This window comes from Musca autumnalis, unplaced genomic scaffold (genome assembly GCF_047663935.1).
Source record: "Musca autumnalis isolate F117 unplaced genomic scaffold, ASM4766393v1 scaffold_2, whole genome shotgun sequence".
Taxonomy (NCBI): Eukaryota; Metazoa; Arthropoda; class Insecta; order Diptera; family Muscidae; genus Musca; species Musca autumnalis.
This window is the reverse complement of record NW_027411755.1, coordinates 146,362,261-146,381,686: the sequence shown is the minus strand read 5'-3', so window position 1 is coordinate 146,381,686 and position 19,426 is coordinate 146,362,261. Positions and strand designations below refer to the sequence as shown.

Below are 19,426 nucleotides of genomic sequence, written 5' to 3'. Positions count from 1 at the left end.
CACGAAAAATGTTGACTTGTTTTAAAATGTTACAACTGTAACAAATGTGTAAATATTTAAAAGGTAACAAGTAAGAACGGCTATATACCCTCCACCACGAGTTGTTCTGAAGTAAAACTGAACTATTTGTTCCATTTCGTTTACAAGAAAACAAGGTGGCTAGCTTTCAAAATACCGAAATTCGGTAGGTACCGTTCTATAAACGTAAAACGTTAAAAGTAAAAGGGACATTTTCAGATATTTTTGCGCCGTTGAATTTCATTCGAATATCGATTACTAAAAACATTGAAATATATCCTTTTCTGTTAAATTTTCAGGTCTAAATAGAAATGTGACTACTTCCATGGACGATCGCGACAAATATTTCGTAATTAGTTGAGTAAGTTTGGCTTAATAGTTCAAAAAGCTCAGAATGCATGGTAAATGTTTTGCATACTGTCATCTAAATATCTTTGAAATTCGGATTGTGGTTCAATAAGATGGAACTCAGTACTGATTGAGGAATTTAACGAAACGGTTATGTTTCGCAAGATTGTTAGGTTATAGAATGCGTTATTGCCGTTGGCTGTTGACAATCACTTCACTCGAAGACCGGCGGTTCCTTGTGTTCATCTTGAAAATACATAAAAAGGGGTAGGAGGGCAAGAGAAGACAGTTAGTTGAACTAGCTTAGTGTAGGATGACCCGTCCCATAGCCTCTTAAGGCTTCTGCAGTAGGTTAACAGTGCTCTCGGGTCTATGGAGGAAGAATAAGAAAAAGAGAGATACCATCTCATACACCAAACAGCATGTATATTTTGACTGACAATCTAGATCTACGGCAGAGAAAGTCCACTATTGTTTCATTATAACGGGTGATCCAAGTGGAGGTACTTTTTTAATATCCTTTTCTTGGTAGATCACGTGCGAGTTGTGTCATGTTGTCACGACCAACATTTGGAAATAGTTCAACTTTATTACAAAAATTCACGCACTTTGGGGAATGTGTTTTTAGGTAAATTTTGTTCAGCGATGTGAACTGTCCCTTCATTCAGAAAAAAATAACTGTTTGTCCGCTGGTGGAATCATCAGTCGATACTTCTTCAGACATTATGTCGGTGAGAACGTCACATTCAATGGCGACCATTATCGTGTCATGATAGCCTGACAATTAAGCTCGTGATCTCGGCGAACATTTTGGTTTCAACAAGACGACGCTACTTCCCCCCACAATGCATTAATCAATTGATTTATTAAGTCCCGGGCCACACTAGAGCAATTTCAATGAAATTTTGACATGAAACTTTGCATTTTTTGGGAAAAATGCTTAATTTCAAAAAACTAGTGTACACTGTTTCATGTATTCTGCAATTTTGCTTTGTTGCAATATTCGTATGAAACAAACAGGTCGTTTTATTTTACATTTTCTTTTACTTTCATGTCAAAATTTCTGTGAAATTACTCTTAGTGTGGCCCGGGACTAAGAGAACACTTCGATGAGCAGACAATTTCAGGCACACACCTAGTCGGTGGGAAGAGGTATAGGTGATATACAAGCCGAATCATACACCTAAAGACTTAAAACCAAGAATCAATAAGTCTTACTTCCTTTCTATTGAAGACAATGGAAATGTTACTGGATCTTGAAATCAGAGCACAAGTAGATTAGTAAATCTCAGCACGCTTGCATCAAGGGCAGATGGGTTTTAGCCACCTTAAATTAGGTGATTGAACACGTTGAGAAGAATATGGAAATTTCAGACTTTACTTTAGCGGCCTTTTAGAAATAGAGGAGACTTCCAATAATGTAAATCTTGAATCCATCCATAACGCTCTCAGCAACACAAGAATTTGCTCTATTCTCGTGAAATGCTAAAAAACAGGAACATAAATTTACGCAGAGGTAAACCATAGGATGGAGTTCTCTCACCTTTACTCTGGCTTCTGGTAATAAATGAAATTCTTGTGTGTTTCGACCAACGATGGTGCCTTAAATTTTTACCAAACTTGTCCTACCATATGCAAGGTATTCTGGTACAACTGTCAAGCTGTCCCATGACAATGGTTTTAGCGTGGACGCACTCGGAGAACTTGCAGAAAACGCAAAATTTCCGAATTCCAGCCATCAGAGTTTTGGTCAGAGTTGCATTATAACTTTCTCTCGGTACAATGCTGGACTATTGCTTGACATGACAAAGGCATATCGTGGATAGGACTAAGAAAAGTCTTATTGCACTCTACTCCTGCAAGAACTCCAATGGGACAAGTTGGGGACTCGAACCCCAAGTCATACACTGTTTCTATGTAACTGTGGTTCTGCCCATCTTAATCCATGGTGGACTAGTCCCGAGGCAAGCATTTGGGAATAAAGCACTAAAGTCCAAACTATCAAGTGTGCAAAGGCCTGCGTTAATTCTGATTACCGGAGTAATTAAAGGCACTCCTCAGATTGCTTTGAAGGTGATTCGGGAATTTCAACCTCTGGATGTATCGGTGCAGTTTCAAACAGCGAGGATGGCTTTTGGGCTCCGAGAGTCAGGATCGTGGAGGATTTCACATTTCGAACATGATACAAAGGCATTAAACTTAATTGATAGTCGAACTTTCAGGTTTGTCTCATCCTCATTAATTTTTAAAAGTAGGAACATTTGTGCTGAATGTAACCATTCCCTGAATGACCTGGCAATATACACAAATGGTTCGTATACGGAGATCTATATGCCGGTGTCTATTGCGAAAATTAATCAATTAAACACACATATAAACTTAACGATAGCTGTAGCATCTTCCGAGAATAGATTCTCGATATGGGGAATGCAGCAGAATTGGTTAGAGGAGTTGAAGTTGAAGTCTCATAGGACCCATGACCGAAAATATATTTCGATAGTTAGGTGGCCTTAATGCTCTTAGGAAAGCTTTGTATAATAGACTATTGAAAGGCTCTGTATGACAGACGACTGCAGAAAATTCTGTATGATATACGAAATATCGTTCAACTTCGTTGGGTTTCAGATCATAGTAATATAATGGGATAACGAATTAGCAGATGGTCAGATCGATTTGCCAAATTATGAATATTTTAGGCCACCGAGGTGCTACTAACTACATAGGCAAACTTTGTGGGATTTACCTTGAGAAGGCGCACTGCAGATGGCTTATGGAATCTGACCTAAGCCAGGATGACCTAAGCCATCTGGCCTGCTATCTCTCAACGTAGAACCATTTCCCCTATATCACTCGATAAGTTAAGTATGAGGATCAGGATAATGGACTTATTGCGGGTCACTATAGGGTATGATCTCTAACTTCAAGATGGGGTGACAGTGGCGTTGACTACTGTAGATTATGTGGAGATGCGGAAGTGTATCTATCACTTCGACCGTATACTTTGCAGGTGTCCAATTGTTGCACACTAGATATCGAGTACTGCGTAGATACGAGATAAGATTCTCAAACCTTGTTATCGGACAAAGATCACATTACCATTCTTTAATATGCCAAAAAATACACATAAGTACATAACACAATCTTTTATTTGGGAAATTACAATGTTTCACCCGGTTCCAAGCTTTCATCTCCTATAAGCTGCATTTTGAAGGGCAACTTTTCTAAAAGATTCAAATCCATTCAAAATCCATCTATTCATTCCATTTTCAAATAAAATTAAAGCATTTAACGGCCTTCCATAGAAAAAAAATGATGAATTCAAAAAGCAAATGCTTTCAAGGTTGTTTTTGCAGAAAAAAAGAACGGTAAACCTTCACACCTTATGTGAGATATGAAAAATAAAAACACAAAACATTCAGTCTATTTGAATAATGCTATAAATTACAGAATTGTTGAATGAAATACAATTTGACATCTGTCTAAATTTTACTCTCACATAAATCATAATCATAATGGTGACGATGGTTATGATGATGCCGCCCCGCTGATGATGAGTCTCATGCTGCTTACACATAAAATAGTAACTACAACCATCTATCCACTGCCATACAAACGGCCCAATTTTCTTTCCTATTTAGATAACTCAATTGGATCTTTCCGGTATCAAGAGAGAGAAAAACACACATGGATAACATAGTGACGTTGTAGCCACCATCGTCGTTGTTGTTCCTGTCGTCATCACTAGCATTAAAATGTGTGACAACTAGAACATCAGTTGTATAGAAGAAGGAAAAAACTGCATATATGCCCCGAGATTCTAGTGCGAAGGCAAAAAAAAACAAGATATTAGATGGAATTGCAATTGTAAAACTACAAAGGTATAGCAAACAAACAGAGAATGTGTTTACAAAAAATGTAGAACAGCAGCAAATCTGTTGGATGGATGACACACACAGTTAAAGGGTAGACAAACGATGGTCTTTGAATGTAGGCCAAGCCGGTATGTATTTTGTAAGTACATATCTTATTCAGAGTTTCTGTATAACGAACATTTAGTGTATTGCGATTTGAACTGCTTACTGCTAGGATTATTGATGGTTCATGTCCCACAATGGACGCCAAATTTGGCGTAGTTTATAGCAGATTTTCTTTCCATTTACTTCAATGACTAAACTTTTTTTTTGGCACATATAATGGAATAAATGAGAATTACAGTGATTACTACATTAGTTTGGTGTTTCTCTCAGGAGTAGAGTAATTTACCAAAGCAAGGGTGTCAGCGAATGTGAATCTTACAATCTGTCGCCTTTAGAAACGACCTTTGTGACGTTATATAGATCTAAACACGTCTTCATCAAGGGCAAGTCAGTGGAAATCGCTTACATGAGGTGGTTGGACACATTGAGAAGAACATGGAGAATTCAAACTTGGTGGCCTTTCCCGATATAGAGGGGTCTTCAATAATGTGAAGTTTGAATCCATCTATATAACCCTCAGCAAAACTGGAATTTTCTCCATCCAAATGGAATTGATTTATGCGATGCTGAAAAATATAATCATCAATTCGTGCATAGTTCAGTGAGGAAAACTGTTAACAGAGGCACAAAGCAGGGGGGGGGGGGGGGGGGGTTCTCTCACATATTCTCTGGCTTCTGGTGATAAATGAAATCCTTGAGTGTTTGAAAATTTTGCCTATTATAGCGAAGATCATTTTAATATTAATTTTAATTAATATCTCCTTGGAGTCGAGCTTAATATCCGAAGATTTTTGCAAGTGGAAACAGGAAAGCCGAAGATTCGAACCATTGTGACCGGTTTCTCAAATGAAGCAGGTCGACGGTTCAATTATTCTGAACACAAACTACCCGAAAGTCCTGGGGGTCACATTTGATAGCATGTATAAGTCGTCCGAGCATGCTGCAGTTATCTGCGATATGTTGAGAAACAGGAACAAGGTCCTCAAGTGTCTAGCCGACAGCACTTGAGGTGCGTATAAAGAAACCTTGTTAACCACATACAACGCGATAGGTCGGTCTATGATAAACTATGCGGCGCCAGCGTGGTTTGATAACGTAAGTGAAACACAATGGGATAACTTAAAAATCTGTCAGAATGCTGCCTTGGGAACAGCAACAGGGTGACACCTCATGTCTTCAGTGAACGATTTGCATGATGAGACCAAGATCCTGCCCGTGCGTCCACACAACAGGATGTTGACGATGCAGTAATTGCTTGGATGCTATATTCAAGACCACCCAAATCACCATCTGGTGGATATGCCCAAACACTCCAGGCGAGTCAGAGAGGTCCAGAGATATAAAAGAGAACCCCTAGATTAACGTTCTCATCAGGCAGGTTTGAGAGATACTCACACTGATGCGGTAGCTGAGGCTTTAGAAGCCTATAGTGCGAATATCGTCCTCGAAGATCACCAGCGGAGAAGTCAGCTGCCATGGCAAACGAGGGTCGTGTTGGCATAACTAAGATCTGGTTGGTGCAGCCGCTTCAATTGTTACTGGGCCAAGATTGATGGCACGCAGGATATCTGCCCATCATGCGGCACCGGTCCGCAGCAGCGCCTTTTTAACTGCCCACACCACCCGACTAACCTAACTCCACTCTCACGTTGGACTAATCCCATTCAGGTGTCGTCCTCGGAGCTGGAGGCAAAGCCGAATCAATGAAATCAAGACATACACATACATGTAGAAGCTGCTACAACAACAACAACATGTTTCGCTGCTGGTAGCAGCTCTTCAGACATATCGGCTGTGCAGTAGCTTCACTGTCATCGAACTTTCGTTTCTCAAGTGCAAGTTGAGAACTTTTTTTCTCTTTTTTTCTGAAGACTCAAGTGGTGTTAAACTCTGATGAGTGGTAATAATGAATTCGAGCATATGAGAGAGAGAGAGGAGATGGGCGTGTTATGTCACCTTTGCTATGGCTTCTGATGATAAATGAAATTCTTGTGTGTTTCGACCGGCTGAAGACTAAGGTGGTAGCCTACGCTCATAATGTGGTAGAGGTGACAAGTGCAAAATTTCTACCAACACTGTCTTACCTTACGCCAAGTGATCTGATACAACTAGCACCAAGGGCCCATGGTCTTGGAATGAGTCCAAAGAAAGCGGAATTTCTACTATTCACCAGGAAACGCAATATTACCGATTTGCAGTCACAAATTTTGGCACTTCCTCCGGAAGCAAAATATCTCGGTACAATTCTGGACCATCGTTTGACATGAAAAAATGAATATCGAGGAGCGGGCGAAGAAAGATCTTATTGCACTCTACTCCTGCAAGAGCTCTATTGGGAAAAATGTGATCATACACTGGCTGTATTTAAACTTATCCGGTGCCATGCACATGGAAATAAAGCGTTACTGTCCAAATTATCAAGTGTACGAAGGACGGCGTCAATACAGATTACCGGCTCAATCCTCCTCAGGCTGCCTTGAACGTGATCCTTGATCTACAACCTGTAGATATCCCGGTCCAGTTTCAATCTGCGAGGATGGTTTTCGGTCTGCGGAATCAGGATCGTGGCGGATATGCGAAGTTTGAAGTAAATGACAGGTGTTGCTTAAGCGATTACATTTTACATGTTTCACTAATTATTCGAAAAATTTCCAGATATATACACTTGGGTTGATGGTAACTCACCTCTGGACGGTCTGGCAATATATACCGATGGGTCCAAGATGCAAGAAGGCCTTGGCGCCGGCGTCTACTGCGAGAACCACCCACTAATCAATCCCACGGCAGCGGGTTCTTTAGTACCGAATTGACAAGGAACCATAGTGTTTCGACCAGCGGCTGCCAACCCAGCAATAAACATATAATTCTATGTAGGTTTAAATGCTGCTACAACAACAACAACAACTAATTTTGCTATCAGGAAAGCTGCACAATTGTTGATAGGGGCTTGAGGCAACCTTATAGAACAGACTTAAGTCCTGGACCACCCCACACAAAATTTCAGTTTAAGGCCTGCCCTCGAATCGCATTACGACGGTACAAGTATTTTCAGTGGTACGTCCATACTATATGAGAAAATGGTCCAAAAGCTGTAAAAAAAAAACTCTTAAGGCCACCATGTGTGTGTGTGTCTTGTGTTCCTGGTACGTACGAACTGAATACTGTGATGTTACAAATGTTTCATTTTATAATATTTCTGGAAACTTTCTCATCTCAATTCAACAAGAAATAACCATGGAATCTTCACATTATCACCTTTAAATCTGTCCAGAATGAACACAATGGAACAAAGGTCTGCGAGTGAAGTGGTTTTTATTGTTATAGCAGCATAGGTTAGGTTAGGTTTGGGGATGTGTAGTCAATATATATGTATATTGACTACGCCACTCGGAGACCTTTCGGTCCATTGTGATCATCCATAAAGAAAAAAGGAGGTTCAGAATTACCTGAAAAGAGAAGAGAAAAGAGAGAAGAATAAAGAAAAAAGGGGGGTGTGGTTTGGAGAGTAGTAATAAATGAATTATTAATAAGAAAGAATGAAGATATAATAAAGACAGAGAGGGTGGTTTATTTGGCGATGGTGGAAAAAACTGTCAGAGAAGTAGTTACGCTTATGGGTCGCGCCGTCCCAGCCACTTCAGATTTTTGATGATGTTGTTTATGATTGTTGGTTCCATGTTTGAGTAGAAGGTTAAGCTTGGAGGAAAGCGTATTCCTGTTAATCTATACCGCTTTCGAGTTAACATCGGGCAACGACATAAAATATGCTCGATCGTCTCCGTTTCCTCCTCATCTTCACAGAGCCTGCAATAGTCCACGCCATCATCCTGCCATTTGCCGATAAAAGCTCGGATGTTGCAATGGCCGGTAATGACTCCCGTCAATACCCTGATTTCTGACTTACTCAAACTTAAAAGCGAAGTTGTTCTCTTTGTTGAAAGATTCGGCCAAATGGCCCTTGACACGTTGCACCTTGGTTCATTATGCCATAGTTCCTTGGCTTGTTCTTCAAGGAACGTCTCCACCTTCCGAAAAACGTGACATATGGGTGGTTTAATAGAAACAGTGATAGCTTGACTTGTTGATTGAGATCCGAGTCTTGCCAGTTCATCTGCCTTCTCGTTTCCCACAATGTCACAGTGTCCCGGTACCCAGCAGAGTCGGACAGCGTTAGTTAGGTTTGCCAAGGCAGTTCTACACTCAAGAACGGCCTCAGACTTGATATTGGGGGATTTGATGGCTTTAAGAGCCGGCTGACTATCAACGAAGATAGTCACCGGTTCAAAGATTTCAGCATCCAGACTTTTTATCAACTCTGCGGCCATTTTGATCGCGAAGATTTCTGCTTGGAAAACGCTACAGTCGCTGTTCAACCTATATGAGTATTCGAGGCAAAGCTTTTCGCAGTGGACGCCAGCTCCGGTACCTTCTTCCATCTTGGAACCGTCTGTATAGAAAGCCAGACCGTCCAGAGGAGGGTTACTACGGATCCAGTCATCTCTACTAGGGATAACGACCTCAAAATCATCAAATCTATGGATGGGTGATAAGTAGTCGCTGAATTTCCCCTGCTGATTTAAGCCAAGGTTTTGCCCTAGCTCTCGAAGAATGCATGCATGACCATAGGTGCTGTCACGCCAACGATTCAATTCATGTAGCCTTAGGGCACTACGTGCTGGTTGACCTTTGATGCTAAGTCTCGTGGGCAAGAGGTTTAGCATCGCGTTCAGAGCTGCTTGTGGTGTACTTCTAAAAGCTCCAGTTATCAGGATCGAGGCTGCCCTTTGCACCTTGTCTATGCTGCCCGAGTTCGATTTATGTCGAAGCGCATGCCACCAGACAAGACATCCATAGGATAGGATGGGTCTCACCACAGTATTATACAACCAGTGTATAATAGCTGGATTTAAACCCCAACTTTTCCCAATCGAATTCTTACTTGAATAGAGTGCGATCATACCTCTCTTCGTCCGTTCCTCGACGTTCCTTTTCCATCTCAGTTGAGAATCCAGGATTGTACCTAGGTATTTGGCCTCAGGAGATAGATGCAACTGTACTCCATCCAATGTTGGTGGTATGAAGTCGCCAAGCAGCATAGGTTTGGTGCTAGATTGGTAGCCACTGGCCGAAACGCTTTTGGTTTCGGGTCAGTCCCGTGCACAGAACCCGCTGACGTGGAATTGGAGTGACTGTTTTTGGTGGATGACCCTGTGGATCGATCAAAATTGTGTTAAACCTTAAAAATATTCCAAATTAGCGGATGCCTGCCAAATGGGAACTATAATTATCTGTATTATTCAACGTTCAGATTTCAATGTTTTGCAATTATATAAGGAAGTTACAATTCACATTTTCTCCCAACTGCAAAGTTCCTTCTTTAGGAAATTGTTAAATAAAAACTACTTCAACTTTACTTCCATACCCATTAGAAGTTCTTCAATGAATAGGCTCTTCTCTTGGTAATAAGAAAAGAAAAATTATATGGGTAAGAGCTCAGACAAATTAGAACAACTATTTTTTTATTTGAAACAAATTATGTCTAGGAAAGAATCAGAAGAAGAGGCAAGTTAAATGACAGTTATGAAACCACAGGCCGTAACATAAGCAGCAGCAAGCAGTAACATCACAACAACAGAAACCAGACCATAGACGTTTGAAAAATCCCAAACAATAGAAAGAAACCATGAATGAATGAATTTTACGCTTTACTCTCGAAAAAACTACAAACATTGACAGAACAAAGAAGAGTCGTCGTCTTTGTAAACTTTAAGGTTTGTTTGTGATGATGATGATGATGATGACGATAGAAAGAAGTGCTGGCAACAGACAAAGAAAAAGGAGTCAACAAGATCTCTCCGCTGCAAATTCTAAATATAATAATTGAAAAATGGTAAGAGGATACAATAGAGCTTCTTCTACTTGGCTTGGCTAGTTTTGGTTCAGTACATACAATTCTTTCTTTGGTGGTTTTGAATGGCATTAGAGTAGGAATAACGCATATTTTTCTTTTTTTCAAATGAAAATGTTATACCAAAGAAGCCAACAAACAAAAATAGATGGAAAAACGTTTGTTGGAAAATCTTTTTTACATGAATTTATGTGTGTGAGTAACGTTTGTTTTTCTTCTGCAACTAGACCGATCGACCCCCATAGCTGGCAAAGAAGCAAGCAAGTGCAATATAATCCAAACAACAGCGCCAGCCAGCCAACAATCCATCCATCTATCCATCTAGTTACCAACAGTTTGAAACTTGCGCAATGTTTACTTTTTTCATAGGCAACAATTATTTCGCACTGCTGCTGCTGCTTCTGTACGAAAGAAAACTTCCATGCCATGCAGTGCCACCGCCGCCACAAGGCAAAAAAAGGGGAGTATTTGGGAGTTGAATTATAGATAAAGAAAGTTGTAGTGGCTGGCTGGATGTTTGTAAGACTTGTAGAAGTGGTGATGTAGTACAAGAAGTTATTGCTACATAAATACGTATACACGCAAGTTGTCTGTCTTTCCATCCATACCCACACACAGTACACTCACTCATTCATGGTTTGCGTGACGAATACGGATTTTGCCAATGTTTTTTTTTTCTTTCGATTTTTTGCTGAGTTATTATATTGTTGTGCTGCCTTAGAAATAAAAAAGTTAATAATTAGTAAATTTGCACATTGAATATAGAAATAAACAATAAAAGAAATGGGGGAAAATATAAACCGGAAAAATTTTATTGTTTTCGACCATAAACAAAAATTAAAAGTGCGTTCGTCTTTATTGCCACAAGAAGATACCGAAATGAAATATCTAAGCATTTTTAGTTGTTGTTTGTTTGAAGACCTAGAGGTGGAAGTTTACTGAATGTAAATTAGCACGTATAGATATTTACGATATTTATACATAGTTTTTAATATGATTGCATGGATGTTAGATCGTGATAAGTGCTCCTAAGCTCGGCATGTATCAATAGTCACCTGCTTTTTATTTAAACTCAATGTACTGAAAACGACTGTAACAAAATATGAAAATGATCAAAAACAGTTAAAATGAAATAAATAATAAATGATCTTAAAACTGGATTAAAGCGCAAAAGTGTTGTAATTTTGCGGAGTAGATAGATACCTGATGGAATACACGAACTGGAACTGGATCTAATTTTGAGAGTCATTCCTTTCGATAGCTCGTACCATCCATTTAACATTTGGAATATTTTGGCAGAAAGCATTGACTTGTCAACGAAAAAATATTATCGTTGCAATCAGAATCATAAGGCTTACTTTACGATAAACAATTCAAAGGAATCCTCGAACAGCAAATAAACAGCATTTGAGCTAAAATAACTATTGTGAGGGAGGTACCCGAAGGTGTTGCCGGATATAGAGCTTCTGGGAATTTGTACATTTGGAAGAATTTTTACGATGTGCAAAGTTTCGTCCAAATGGGATGCCCAATCAATACCGTTAGTCGTTAGCTTTTGTTAAAGAAGCATAGAAACCTACGTAGAAGCATAGGAGGTTTGATGCTCGGTTGGCAGCCGATGACCGAAACACTGTGATTTCGGGTCAATTCGGTAAGAAAACTGATTATTCATTTTAGTTGTTGCGAAAAGTTTTTAAAGAGTTTTTAAGACGTCGTAAAAGGGTATGCGCAGATAAGTGTTTAAAAAAAAAAAATAAAAAAGATTCGGAACCGCACTTTTGCAAACAATTTTGAAATTTTGTGTGGGAGGTATCCGAAGTAGTTGACGTACATACATGGCCTATTTTTGAAGTTTATATAAGTTTGGCAACAAGTTGAGCTAACATGCCACGCAAACTAAATTTCTTTAAAAATTGTAAACTTTTCTTAAATCGCCGTCCTTCAGCCTGAGATTTAAAACTTTCTCCTATGGACATGTGCCAATTTCGGGCACGGGTACTATATATCTTTTAAACTGTAAAACCGGCCTTTATCAAGGGAATTATCGAAGCTTTAGAGTCCCATATCTGGGGAAGTGTGGACTTCCCAAATAAAAATTGTATATTGCTGTGATCAGGGAGGCTGGAACTTCCTGTGAAAAAATGTCATACCGATCCGAGTTGAGCGAGTCAGCCCAACTTATGCCTAAATTTGGACAAAATATTACAAAGACCAAATTTTGGACCAAGTTGGTTGATCCGTTCGGCGTTATTGTGCGCTCCAGCCAGATTGCTAAATCGACTCGAAATTGTCTGAAATGGGTTTCGTTTCAAATACACTTTGAGTTGTATGAAAGTGTAGATAACGTCCCTCATTAGCCTAAAGTTTGAGGGTATAAAAAGCTTTAACAATATTGTGAGGCGTAAATCTTAAAAGAACGTACTAGCAAAGCACTCAATGCTTAAACCAAAGGGAAGTCTATCTAAACCGTTTTACAAGGCGTTGTGGGATATTTTTTACCACTCTTTGATGCACCTTTAGTCTCGAGTGAAACGGCTGCATTAATTACAGTCGCCCAGGCGTAGACCTTAAAGCACTTTATAATCTAAACTTTGACCCCGAACATCTTTTTTGCACACATGGTATTGATTGGGACTTTGGTTGAAATGACAAGCCCTACATCTCCACCAACATTTCTTGTACTGCAAGTAAGGGAAGGTATATTTTAATGAGCTATTATTGCTGCACGATTATATTTTTGGGGAACATTTCTAGTTGGGGTAAAATCGTCGGATCGATTTGAAATTTTTACCATAGATAAATCTTGTTGCCCTGATTACAAAATTATACAAATTTGGCGACGGTCATAACCGAACCGAAAAAAAAACGGATACCTATATAACCGGGGTTTCTGAACCGATATGGATATCAAACGAAAGCTTAAGAAAACACCTATCCAGAAATGTAATATTTCCAGATGTATATAAACTGGTTACAATTCTAGAACAAATTTTGGGTACGCGGGCAAAATTTCTTTAAAATTGTAAGTTTTCTTAAGTAGCCGGCCTTCGCCCGGGGATTTAGGACTTTCTCATATGGACAAGTGCAAATTTCGACTACGCGGACAAAATTTCGGTAATAGTGGTTGAAAGAAATAAATTAAATTCATTTTCTTGGCTTTATATTTATAACCGGTTAGTAGGAATACGGAAGAAAATACTACTTTTTTGGATAGCTGGTTTCATAAACTTTCATTAGATACCCATTTCGGTTTTGAAAAACCGGTTTTTTACCCGAAATTTCGGTTAAAAAAACCGGATAAAAGGTTAATACCGCCGCCAAGTTTTTATCTATCTATGGTAAAAATTTCAAATCGATCCGACGATTTTACATAAACTATGAATAAGCCCAATGTTATAAAATACGAACATATGTTTGGCAAGAATTTTGTGGTTAGACTGAAGCAGCTAAAATCTCTCCTAAATTTTATAACATAAACACCTGCTATATTTGGCTCCACGTCCCTATCAAAGACAATGAAGAACAGAAAAAGATATATTTTACTGGGCGCCTGTAATAACCCAGCAAACACAATGTCGGACGTCCGACGCGTCTGCTCAAAGTCGGAAGTTTTTTCCGAGGCGTCTGACCGACTTCGGTCCGAACTCTGTCCGACTAGTCTGACGAACTTTTTCTGTCCTCTTTCGCTCGCACATTGTAAATGTGTAATTGTTTATGTGCCGACATTGATGCAGTACGAAGAAAAATTGAGTGCTCGGGTTTTAATTTCTGTATCGGAGAACAAATTTGGTTTATTTTTGTTATTCGTGTTGATGCATGATTGTGTTTAAATGTTATTCATAGAGATCGGTTGCATACATATTTCTTTATTTTTGTGAAGTTAATGAAAGTAAAGATTTTCTTCGTCAAACTTCAACACTATGTTTTATATTTGCATATGGCCAAAGTTAAATTTATTACCACTTTTATGATATGAACATTTTTTGCATGTGAAGACATGTATTTTCACAAATCGTGTTGGCGAATTTGTTGTTCTCCACAGTTTGTTCAGATGATATTAAAACCTTTAATATGTTTATAGTAGATAAACTTTTATAGGATTTGGATATTTCTTAACTAAAACACTTTCGAATTTCATAAGATTTTACTTCCGAATTCGGACCGATAGCTGTCCGAAAGTCGGTAAATACATCAGAAATTTATACGATAGTTCATCAGAGTTCGGACCGAATTCGGTCCGAAAGTCGGCTAAAACATCCGATTTTCATCCGAATTTCGGTCAGAGAACACGTCAACCACGCCATATGACTTTCGGTCAGAGTTCGGACCGAATTCGGATCCGAACTCGGACGTTTCATCCGACTTTCGGACCGAATTCGGTCCGAACTCTGATGTTTTTTCCGATTTTGGTTTGCTGGGAAACGACGATCGACCTGAGGAGCAAACATCGTTTTGAACGCAAGTAGTTTCGCCACCTATATAATAAAATATAAATCAAAATGTTAAGTTTTTTTTGCAGCATGAAAAACTAAGCGATCACGTTACCTTACTTAAGAAACACACATGAAATTTGCCAACATACCCCTACCCTATTCCTTTAACTGGGTACACAAAATACAATTTGCATTTGTGTCTTTGTGTTTGACAGTTAAATAAATTTAAATAGCTGAACTACGTCTCTTTATTTCTTAAATAAGCTTTACGTAAAACCAATTTACTTAAAACTTTAAAAATCCATCATAAACAATTTATTTGCACATTCGCAAACCAACAATGACAGCACCATATGAAAAAGTCAACAAGGTTGACAACAAACGAAAAGCCAAATCAACCAGAGTAACGAGAGGAGGAGAGAGTAATAACCAGCAAAGAGCAAATAACAGCAACGAACGAGAAAGAGTAAGTACCACCAGTACCAACAACAAAAACAATCACCATCATCGTCACAACGAAGACAGACGAAAACTTGATGACGTTTTGCAATGGAGAACTTTTTTGCAAACCCCACCAAAAGCAACAACAAAAACGAAGAAAATAGTTTATCATTCATTCGGAAAGGCAACCAAAAACAAATATTTGTCAATTTTATTTTGTTTTTGTGGAACTTTTGTCTGAATTTTGTCATACAGGCTAACTTTTTGGGAAGTTCATTAGGGCGTGGCGTTTGCAAACATTTTTTCCATCCATGGACAATAGTAAAGGGAATCATAACAATAAGATAACAAGGACATCTTCAACGAATGCACTAACTATAACGTCAATATAAAGGATGACGACCAACGCCTTAAATACAATTAAAACCCGCAGTTCAGTTATTATGCACTGCAGCAGTGTTGTGGGGGGCCACCTTACCTTTTTTTCTTGCGAGTTTGTGTGTGTGTGTGAACTGAATGATTAAAACAATTACTCCTTGTAGATATTTGCGACGGCACCTCTTTCATTTAATGTAGTCTGGTAAAAAACCAATTGGAACACTTCTTATCTTTCTAAATGGTCTCACGTACAAATCTTTAAATCCAGCTCTTTTAGGTTAAACAACATTACACAGGACTTTTGACTTGAAAATTTCAACTTTTTACTTTTCTTTACTTGTCTTGTTTAATATTTATACTTTATTTAACAAAGCAATTCACATAAGATTTATTATTATTATTCACTCTCGTCTCGTATTCAGATGGAGAAGAAGTCGGATAGAAACACAAAAAAACTTTGCACGTATTTTTTTATATTTTTATTTGTCGTCGTCGTTGTTGCTGTATTGTGTTCACATTTCATTACTTTTTTTCTCCATCTTCTCTTCATTCGTGTAGTAGTACTTCATCATCGATTATTTGATCTCATCTTGTTATTGCCCCCGCCTCCACTGTTAGATTTTTTTTCTTGTTTCATTTATTCATATTTTTTGAGATTTTATTTCATGTATTCACTTCACTTTTTTCTTCAAACACTTTATTCGATAATTTTATAATTTTTCAAATTTACAGAATATATTTTTTCGAGAGAAAAAATTATACAAACTATATGCCGACGAGTTTCGTCCCAAGACATCAATTTCGTTTGCAGAAAAAGGCGTGAGTTGGTGTAAATTAGGGTTCGGTAGGTTGTCAATTTATCGACAATTTAGTAAATCGATAACTTGTAAATTCTATTCATCGAACTATCGATTTATGCTACGTTCATATCATGGCAGAACTACCAGGTATCATGGCAGAACTACCAAATCCATAATGAAATTATAAGGTGGCGTAAAAAGGCCAGCTGATTGGTTTCAATCTGTCAAATATTTTGTTATTGTGAATAAATTGTATGAAAACGTAAACAAACATTTTGACATATTGAAGAATTTTCGGTCAAAATAGAGTTGTTGTTGTGCTACTTACGTGACCTGTTATATAGATCTTGTACCAAATCCCTTTATAAAAAATATTTTTGTTGTAATTTCCCCAACAACATAAAGAAAGTTTTGACATAACATATTCAAAATTTTACGATGCCACTACCCGGGTAATTGTGCCATGGTTCATATCATGTTGGAATAAAAGTCCATTTAGACTACGCTGGATTTAGCAATTATCTGGTTTTATTTGACATATGTTGTATGAAAATGACAACTTAAATCCACTGGATTTGCTAAATCCAGCATAGTCTAAATCAGGCTTAACTAGGTGTTACATCAAATCAAACCAAACGTCAAATTTGGTCACAATAATGTATTATTGTGAATTACTTGGTTACATTTTGTATGTTTTTTTTATTCACAATAATGGCTATATTACACCATATGCTTTTTCACATGTATGACATCAGCTGGGGCTGGATTCTTGTTCTATGAAAATTTGAAATGAAAAATAGTTCCTTTATAGTTTTTTCATTTGGCATTTATTTCCTTTATAATTTTTTTCATTTCACATTTTCATAGAAACAGAATCCAGCCCCTGTAGTGCGATTCTCTAACTCATTTTTTGAGTTACCGAAAATTGGCGGTAAAATTAAAATGCTTATAAGCAATTACGGTAATTAACGATGTTTGTCGGTTAGTTAGCGACGAATAAATAGTAGTCGCGTAAAGTTCTACCGATAGCAAGAGTTTTGTCAACTTTTATTTGAACTTTTCATTTATAATTTTGCGTTTTAATTTTACTGATTTTTGTCGGTAATGCTAAGTTTACATTTACGAAATCCACTCGATTTCATCTGTCAATTCCATAGCTCAAACGTCAAATGAAATCTCATCTGAAATCCATTGGATTTCATTTGACGTTGAACCTATGGATTTGACAGATGAAATCGAGTGGATTTCGTAAATGTAAACATAGGTTAACTCAAAAAAGTACGTTTATATAATCGGATTTAACAAACCCACTGCGTTTTAAATGTCAATTCCATTGGGTATACGTCAAATAAATCCTCATAAAGAAGGTTAACCGAAAACCCTATTATATAAACAGGCTATAATACAGGTACTTCACCAAGAGTATTCGAAGAAAAACAAAGATTTGAAATGTCAAAATTCATAGACACAGGAGAAAAAATTGCAGAGCTCCAAAGGGGGAGTTGAGGGGCGGGGGCAATTTAAGGGGGAGGGCAAGTTGAGGAAGGGGGCAAGTTGAGGTCGGGCCCCCTTGGGAAGTTTATGGGGCTTGTGGGAAGGGAGGCGGGTGCCCCCTTAACTAGCAGTCAAAACTGATCGTGTGTACCCCACTCATGCTTGGTTCACATTTACGAAATCCACTCGATTTCAACTGTCAATTCCTTTGAGTATACGTCAAATTAAAACTCATCTGAAATCCATTGAACTTGCTCCTATGTAAACGTACTACTATTCATTCAGTATCAATATGCAACACGCCATCTATAATATATTTTATAACTTTTAATTAAACGTTGTTGGCAACACTTAGTACAATACTACTATGTGAAGCAACAACTCTCATATTATTGTGATTGATTCATACATTTCCAACTGTGTATTTCATTGACAGGTATGCGAAAAATACCCAAAATTACGACGCTCTGTGTTATAAGTTAAATAATTCTTATTTTCTTGTAGATTACTTGTCCACGAATAAACAAAGAAAATGGCTGGTGTTGCTACAAAGGGATCCACATTAGTGAACAGTAAGTAATATAAAAATACAAAAAGTAAAACATATTCCAAATTAGAGAACACAAGTCTAACCTTACATTTTCATTATGTAATGTATTTTTAGATTTGCAAAGTTCATAACTTTTTGTCATTATGTTGATTTTGGAGTATTTTTCATTCGCTTTCTTTTATCCCTTCTTTAGGATTGCTTACTCAAGCTCGTCCTCAATTGGACACATTCTTGAGATACGCCAAGGTGGAATTGACTCCACCAACACCAGCTGACATTCCTGCTATTCGTCAAGGTATTGGCCGCTTGATTACTGGTGCTCGTACCGGTGCTTACAAGAACTTGACTGTTCGTGAAGCCTGGTTGAACACATTGGTCACCATGGAAGTTTGCTTCTGGTTCTACATTGGTGAATGCATTGGCAAACGCCACATTGTTGGTTATGATGTCTAAATCGATTAATGCCAATTATATGTCGATCGATGAAATACATGTATTTTTTAGATTACTTTAAATAATTAATTCATAAATCTTGTGCACCATTTCTCCAGCGAACAGTGGATGTAAAAACAAAAAACAATTCTCTGTGTTAAAATTTCATTTGCCCTTGGTGATGGAATTTAATTCTGCAGCAATAAATGAAATTTAAATACAGTTATTAAATGCGATTATGGAATTTTTGTGGACGCTGTTTATACAATAGTGCTTGTGCGGGCAATAGTTCTTGTTTTTAAATTCAATTATCCTTTATTAGTTGGCAAATACTAAAACGAATTTTGCAACCTTTATAATTATAAATTATAAAAGAAAAATAATTGGAGAAATACACAGCCATAAAAAAATTAAATTTGGCAACAATAGGCCTGTTCAATAACTTCTCAAGTAAAAAGCATTTACAAGGTCTTGCAAATTGTTGAGTAAACGAACCTAATTTCATACTTTCGGTGTTTGTGGGGTAGTTTTCGCTAGGATGGAATCGAACAATTTTATGCACAAATCCTTATTTATTTCATGGGGCCCTTTGTTTACCTGGAAAATAATATAGATGTACCAAAAAGGAATGGAACTATATAGCCCAC

The 19,426-nt window shown here is 37.9% G+C and overlaps 2 protein-coding genes across 8 annotated transcripts in view; one reads left to right on the top strand and one right to left on the bottom strand.

Moving 5' to 3' along the window:
• The window catches only part of SCAR (wiskott-Aldrich syndrome protein family member 3 SCAR), a 64,082-nt gene extending 47,725 nt beyond the window's left edge, over positions 1-16,357 (bottom strand). For 2 of the 6 annotated variants that reach the window (XM_073969491.1, XM_073969495.1), the window contains exons 1-2: positions 7,495-7,789; positions 7,029-7,432 (exon numbers count right to left, since the gene is read on the bottom strand). The gene's annotated coding sequence lies outside the window, so the exon portion shown is untranslated. Of the gene's footprint in view, positions 1-7,028; positions 7,433-7,494; positions 7,790-15,603 lie in introns of those variants that run through there. The other 4 variants (XR_012410476.1, XM_073969493.1, XM_073969490.1 and 1 more) reach the window with 4 other exon arrangements.
• Positions 16,358-18,177: 1,820 nt separating this feature from the next.
• Positions 18,178-19,010, top strand: ATPsynG (ATP synthase, subunit G). 2 transcript variants are annotated; one of them, XM_073969504.1, is made up of 3 exons: positions 18,178-18,233; positions 18,302-18,369; positions 18,541-19,010. In XM_073969504.1, the coding sequence occupies exons 2-3, from the start codon at positions 18,330-18,332 to the stop codon at positions 18,798-18,800; spliced, it is 300 nt and encodes a 99-aa protein (XP_073825605.1). In that variant the 5' UTR covers positions 18,178-18,233; positions 18,302-18,329; the 3' UTR covers positions 18,801-19,010. The 2 variants fall into 2 exon arrangements, with proteins under 2 accessions (XP_073825605.1, XP_073825604.1); XM_073969503.1 differs by lacking the exon at positions 18,178-18,233 and having other exon boundaries at positions 18,237-18,369.
• The last annotated feature ends 416 nt before the right edge of the window (positions 19,011-19,426 follow it).